Source organism: Helianthus annuus, chromosome 14, assembly GCF_002127325.2.
Source record: "Helianthus annuus cultivar XRQ/B chromosome 14, HanXRQr2.0-SUNRISE, whole genome shotgun sequence".
NCBI lineage: Eukaryota > Viridiplantae > Streptophyta > Magnoliopsida > Asterales > Asteraceae > Helianthus > Helianthus annuus.
The window spans coordinates 19,310,111-19,316,435 of NC_035446.2; the positions used below are offsets into that span (position 1 = coordinate 19,310,111).

Consider the following 6,325-nt stretch of genomic DNA (forward strand, 5'->3'; position numbering starts at 1 on the left):
CTTGGATATTGCCGCAGTCAATCTCGTAGTGTCTTATCTTTCTCTCTTTGAGTCTTCTTGAAGCTTTAACACATCTTCATCAACGTAGACTCTCTTTTGCTCAAACAGAATCCCCATGGATCTGTTTTCAGCTTCAGCTCCCCCTTTTGGTAAACTCTTCAGGCTCCCCCTTTCGTCAAGCTTCCGTGCTGTGGGATCGACACCTTTCTTTCCGTATACAAGCTCTTTCAGGAACGATACTTGGCTCTTTGCACGCTTCCGTTTGCGTTGAGCTCGTCTTCAGACTCCCCCTTAGACTCGGCTTTCGGGATCGTAGTCTGGTATAACATCTGCAACACTCAGACATTTATAAGTAACAATGTTTTAAAAAAAACCATCAATCAAATTCTCTAATCCACTCCCCCTATCAACTAACTTTACAGATATGGCAGCGTTAAAGAATCCAACTCCCTCACAGTTAATCGTCCAAGTCCAAACTAATGACCTTGGAGATATCACAAACTGTTTTTGAAATTTTTTTTTATTTTAATTCAAGTATCAAATTAATGAACTTGTTTTATTTTCAAAAACACAATCAGCTTACTTAGATTTTGAAACTCAGCAACTCAGACATCGGTTGTCGAAAATAACGCAGAAATCAAAATCTTTTTGTATTTTCTGAAAATATAAAGCAGTAAAGAAATATATACAAACATATTTACAGACAATATTTTTGTTTGAGTATGCGTCAGAGGATCATATCAGCTTTTGACAAGTCACAAGTACCGTTGAGCTTAATTTCACTTTAAGAATTAAACAATTTACTTAGATTGTCGATATACTGATCCACTTAAATTTTCATACAAATTTTAACTGATTCAGGATACGAATTAGATGTTTTAAGAACTTAACTCAATCATGTGTCCCACCTCTTGAATATACTCCCGTATCTAGAATCTCAATATTCAGTCTTACAGGTAATCTATACTACTTTATAAAGCATATAGGAAGGATAGAATGGTCATTTGCCACTTTACAAGTCTTTGAAGCCCATTGTACAAACCTATTAAGCACAAAGTGTTGAAAAAACCCATTCAACACACGCGGAGCTTGAACCGGATATTCTTGACCCGTATTTTATATTCCGGATCCAATATAATGTTCGTATCTCTCTCCAAACCCTATTCATTTCATTCGGCCGCTCTTGCATTCTTCAAACCCTAATCTTCTTCATCTTCAACCCCCCAAAAGCACAAACCTGGTGAAAACCAAACCCCGCAAGACCAAAATTCAAACACTCATCTTCTTTCGTTCACCTTCTCACTCTCTCTCGCAAACAGGAAAGAGGACTCAAACCGTATACACAAATCTCAGAAAACCAGGTACTTTTCTTTTGTTGGTTCTCCTTTTCTTCCCTGTTTATCTTCCAGTTCTTGCTTTCGTCAGCTCAAGGTCATTTTTGACATTACTTTGCAGATCTGAGTCTTTTACATTCAAATCTTATGGGTTTGCGTTCAGATCTGACTACTTCTACAGTTTCACGTTTCATCTGACTGCTTCTACAGTCTGCTTTGTGGTAGCAGGTTTATCTGGATGTGGATCTGGATCTGGATCTGGATCTGCATCTGAATCGATTTAATTTAGGGTTTATCTGGATCTGGATCTGAGTCTTTTTAGGGCTTTGCTGAATCTTCTATTATGTGTTTTAGTATTTGTTTATTTACGAAACATAAATTATTGCAGGCTTTTTATTGATATTGTTGTTGATTATTTCAGTTGGTGAAGACAGAGAGTGTGGCTCTTCTTTTTTGTATGGAGCCTTGCGATAATCTGGATTTCTTGAAAGACATGGAATGGGATCTGGGGTATTGGTGTCCACTTATTGATAATATATGTTTCTTGCAGTAGCTTTGTAAGCTTTAAGATATTGTAAGTCTCATTTTTACTGATTTTTAAGCTAAAAATGTGTAATATATGGATAACACTGATGACTAAATATGTTTGATCTGCAGAGGTATATCTTACAATCAGATCACCGGTGAATCCCATACAATATTGGGTCTCTCCAAGATCATTTGCTGAATGAGGTTATTTTCTGAATTAGACACTGTCGTTTTGCTTTCATATAAAAATATCAGTGCTTCGTTATAACTAAATCATTTTGTATTCAGGTGGTGACCCTTATTTCTAATCTGACTGAAGAGAAAAATTATGCTTGTAGAGTTGGAAGGATATATTCGTCCTCGATGTACAACCTTGACTATTTTTATTGAATGCCAAGGTTTATGTGGTTGAAGGTGATGTCTCTATATATGTGTTCAATATTCAACTTTTATGTATGATCCCAACTGTTGCAGATGGCATAGCTCGCAAAACCTTGCACCGAATGAGGATATGTGACAAAGGACAAGCAAGATAGAATAGCATAACAAAAAGTTCCAGTTGAAGGTCACCGGGGAAAAATCGTTGAATTTAATGTTGAGGTTCAATTGGAGAAGACTTAACGCTGAGGCATGCTTCCACGCGATGCCGCGGTTCCCATCCCACAACCAATGCCTATTACAGCGTTGGCTTCCGCTCTTGCTAACGCGTCACTAGATCAAAAGAGGACGGTATATATCTCCGCTACAAGTTTCACTTTACTATTTTGACGTTTATTTTAATTAAAATTTTTAAATGTTTCAGATGCTGGGTAAGAATCTATATCCGTTGGACCAGCTAAGGTGCTTTTGGAGATGGACCAAACGGAGGTGTTGCATTTGCTGGAATCACCAGATGCATTGAAGGTGAAAGTTACTGGCATGACTTTGGTAAGTACTCGGTCACCCATGTGACTTATTTCTCATGTTAAAAGTATCATGTTTTTGATTGTGTGGAAGTTTTATATTTGATTTTGAAAACTTGAATTGATTACTATGCTTGCAATTTGCTGTTTTGACTCAATTATATGGCACTTGAGGATGTAGTTCAATATTTGTGTTTGTTTAGGTTTTGTTTTGCTGATGCTGATGCCTCAATCCCTTTAATTCAGCTTCTAGGGTTTTGTATACGATGAGTCGATGATATTCATCTTCTACATAGCTATTATTGGTTCACTTGGAGCCTGAAGCGAAAAAAAGTAAGTTGATCTGGGTTATTTTTTGATCTACGGGTTCTAACAATGTATAATACAAACATTAAGTTTTACTATTGAGTGAACATTAACTGTTTTGATAATAATTTGGTGATTGATTGATGTTTCTCAGATGGTTCCAAGAGGACGTATGTACCATGGACCAGCTAGGAACAAGGCTGATGCAAATATGGCGGCGGATGGCGGCAGCGGAATGCTTCCCGTACCTTACGAGATGGCTGGTGTTGGCGGCATGCTTCCACGCGATGCCGCGGCTCCCATCCCACAACAAATGCCTGTTACAGCGTTGGCTTCCGCTCTTGCTAACGACCATACTGGATGGTAGGGGTGTTGTTTTCTCTACTCTCTCTATTTATAATTATTTCAAAGGAATGTTATTAGTTACATTAGTTTTCTCGGATTAATGCAGGATTATGTTGTAACTCAATGGTATCATGCTTTTGAACTCTGTGGCTCCTTTTTTCTCTAAAGTATGTGACAGTCTCTTCTCATTTACTTATATATGGGTTGAGTTGGGCTATGTTTTTGTCTCAGATGAGGCAAATATTGAAATTTTCCACCAAAGCATTTTAATGCATACAGTTTCCTAAATCACTTTATTGTAGTATACCCCTGATATTGTTATTTGGAGCATTAGGATACATATGCGGAAATGCTTTTGAGGAAACCATAATTTTTCGAAAAGAATGTGGTGCATGAGCTGGATCGCATGATTGATTTGCTTGGCACTCCTTCCTTTAAATCCATTACAAGGGTTGGTTAACTACCTTTTTTTGGTCTCAGGTCAAAACGGTTCATATTTGTACATGTCCGTTTGGTTGGGTAACATGTCCAGCTGGTCTCAGGTCAACATTATTCATTTTTTTACATGTTAAGTTGACTCAAAAATATTCTGCAACATTTTTTAACAAAAAAATTTTATAATTACTAAATTTAGTAATTGTTAATGGTTTGAATCTATACTATCTAAACTATCAGATTCCTAGACAAAACCACTCCCTATCCCATTTCAATTTTCAAATGTCCCAGTACCATTTCAATATTCAAACCCAACTCTTCCTCCTCCCCCCTCCCCCTCTGTCTCTGTCAAATTCGTTATGCAGAGGATTTTGGCTGGATCAAGAGTTTTCAGCCGATAATAGCAGCTAAAAGTTAATTTTACATGTTCAAAATTGAAACGCATCTCTTTTCTGTTGGTTGATTCTTTTTTTACTAATGTCGGTAACTTCTCGAATCTCGCATCACTTTTCTATCTCTGCTTCGTTTATTGTTTTATGTTCTTGGATTATTATGGTTTCATAAATCTTATATTTTAGGAGCTTTTGATTATACAAGGAAGAAGTTGAATAATTTCTATTATTGTTTTTCACCAGCAGGCTGGTCAACCAGCTACAATGGCGGTTGGTGCGGTTAAGGTGTATAACGGTAATTTATCTTCAAACTTCAATAATTTCAAGCTTTTATGCAGACGATTCTTATTATTGGTAATTATAGTGTAATGGTTATCTTGTGGCAGCGAGATCCGTTGACCGAGACATTCGAAGCTGTTATTGGTCATATTGCTGTCTTGGATGGTACAATAGACGCAGATCAACCTGAAAATGAGGTTATTTCGGTCATTTCAACTAGAAATCTTATGCATTTAAGTTCTTATGGAAACAATTGGTCATCAACATAATCGTATATAAATAGGACAGTGGGCTGATCTTGATTCGCTTATCAAAGGACTGCAGAGCTATGGTGGCTAATCTTGTTGACACTTACCTTGCTGAGGTGGCGTCTGATGTTAACTTAAAGCTGGAAAAGTTTCAGTCTTTGGCTGCTACTGTTCCTGATTATGCAAGACCAAGTGATGACGGGATTTATCACGCCGTTGATATATACCTCAAAGTAAGACGTAGCTCAGAACTAAAGGTGGAAATATGGACGGGTAGGGTAACAAGTCAAAATCGGGTAATTTCTGGGACAGGTCATGTTAGGTTGACCGTTGACCCGCCACTTTGTGTCCAAAGTTTTTGACTTTTTTATGAGTATAGTGTTAAATATAATTAAAAATAATATAATTTTTCTAATAAAGCAATTTGAGAGGTTTGTTTGAGCTTTTAACATGTTTACTTTTCGGTTAATACTTTTTATGTTACCCTTTTGAACCATTAGAAGATAAAATGTAACCCGGCATTGATAAGTAAAAGGTGGCTTTTACTAAAAAATATAAAACTGAAATGTTCGTATACATAGTATTTGCTAAAATGAAAGAGATTTATCATCTTTTCCTCAAAAGGATACAGAGATTTCCATACTTTTGTAGTGGAAGTTTAGTTTGTTTGACCTCGAAAGTCAATCGAAACTTTTGCATTGTGTTTTTTACTCGATAAGCATTGTCGTATGTAGTTATTCTATACAAATATACAACTCAATGATGCATTCCTTTTGTGCTTTGCAGACACATCTATGGCTAACTGATTTAGACCGAGAACTAATCCTTAGGCTCTTGAACTGCTAGAAACTGTCGCTAGAAGCCAGCACCTACGCGGCCCAAAACGAGAGACTACCGCTTCGGTTCATAGTCCAAGTCCTCTTTTTTCGAGAAGCTTTCGCTGCGTGCTTTTGTAGCTGGCTGCTTATACGTTTCTGATAGTTACAACTCACAGCTTCGTCTGCGTACATCTGTAGCTAGCACTTCGAGCAATGATCGTGACCGTTCGAGAATAAGAGATGTCCCTAATGGCAAGAATCAAGATCAAGAAAATGGTGAATTGGTTGATTGAGGGTCAATAAATTTAAGGTTAATTTTTTTAGTAATTGGACTCTCAAGCAATCTCGGAGTCAGCATTTAGTTGATATTGCTGTAATTATATTGTAGATTGATTTTGGACCATCTTTAAATGCTATTTTCTCATTTGTTTCTTATATGGCTTTACTGATACTTGGTGCATGAGATATGAATATATTATCTTAATATCATAAATAAATAAAAATTATCGTAAACAAGTACTTGCAAATAGGGAATCATTCTTTTATGCCTTAAAATTTAATGAGTCATTGTTTAATTAGGAATCGAACCATTAGGATAAAGCTTAGGAACCACGCTATAACTGTCGGGTCTGGTTGAGCCCGAACCAGTTTTCAAAAAATTGATTTCAGTTTTTTTTGGAGTTTCGATCCGAAAACCGGTTTTTTTGTACATGTGTAGATACATTTAGCTTCTCACTT

General features: G+C 36.7%; 1 protein-coding gene and 1 long non-coding RNA gene across 14 annotated transcripts; both read left to right on the plus strand.

Moving 5' to 3' along the window:
- Positions 1-1,152: 1,152 nt before the first annotated feature.
- Positions 1,153-3,097, plus strand: LOC110908144. 5 transcript variants are annotated; one of them, XR_004878427.1, is made up of 7 exons: positions 1,153-1,361; positions 1,456-1,485; positions 1,756-1,908; positions 1,992-2,066; positions 2,151-2,591; positions 2,665-2,789; positions 3,011-3,097. It is a non-coding gene; the product is annotated as an uncharacterized LOC110908144 (long non-coding RNA). The 5 variants fall into 5 exon arrangements; XR_004878426.1 differs by lacking the exon at positions 1,456-1,485; XR_002574204.2 differs by lacking the exons at positions 1,153-1,361; positions 1,456-1,485 and adding an exon at positions 1,504-1,562.
- Positions 3,098-3,228: 131 nt separating this feature from the next.
- Positions 3,229-6,030, plus strand: LOC110905322 (BTB/POZ domain-containing protein At5g03250-like). Of its 9 annotated transcripts, none has more exons than XM_035982670.1 (4): positions 3,229-3,433; positions 3,522-3,541; positions 4,486-4,537; positions 5,556-5,987. In XM_035982670.1, exons 1-4 carry the CDS (start codon positions 3,250-3,252, stop codon positions 5,573-5,575), a joined length of 276 nt encoding a protein of 91 aa, XP_035838563.1. In that variant the 5' UTR covers positions 3,229-3,249; the 3' UTR covers positions 5,576-5,987. The 9 variants fall into 9 exon arrangements, 3 of the variants coding, with proteins under 3 accessions (XP_035838563.1, XP_035838564.1, XP_035838565.1); XM_035982671.1 differs by having other exon boundaries at positions 4,489-4,537; XR_004878423.1 differs by lacking the exons at positions 3,229-3,433; positions 3,522-3,541 and adding exons at positions 3,553-3,582; positions 3,750-3,866 and having other exon boundaries at positions 5,556-6,026.
- Positions 6,031-6,325: the final 295 nt, after the last annotated feature.

Bases quoted from the DNA above. Each gene is read 5' to 3' on its own strand.
- LOC110905322 (XM_035982670.1), top strand. From the start codon at position 3,250: ATGGACCAGCTAGGAACAAGGCTGATGCAAATATGGCGGCGGATGGCG. The intron at 3,434-3,521 runs GTAGGGGTGTTG...GGATTAATGCAG, and splicing joins GCTAACGACCATACTGGATG to GATTATGTTGTAACTCAATG. The intron at 3,542-4,485 runs GTATCATGCTTT...GTTTTTCACCAG, and splicing joins GATTATGTTGTAACTCAATG to CAGGCTGGTCAACCAGCTAC.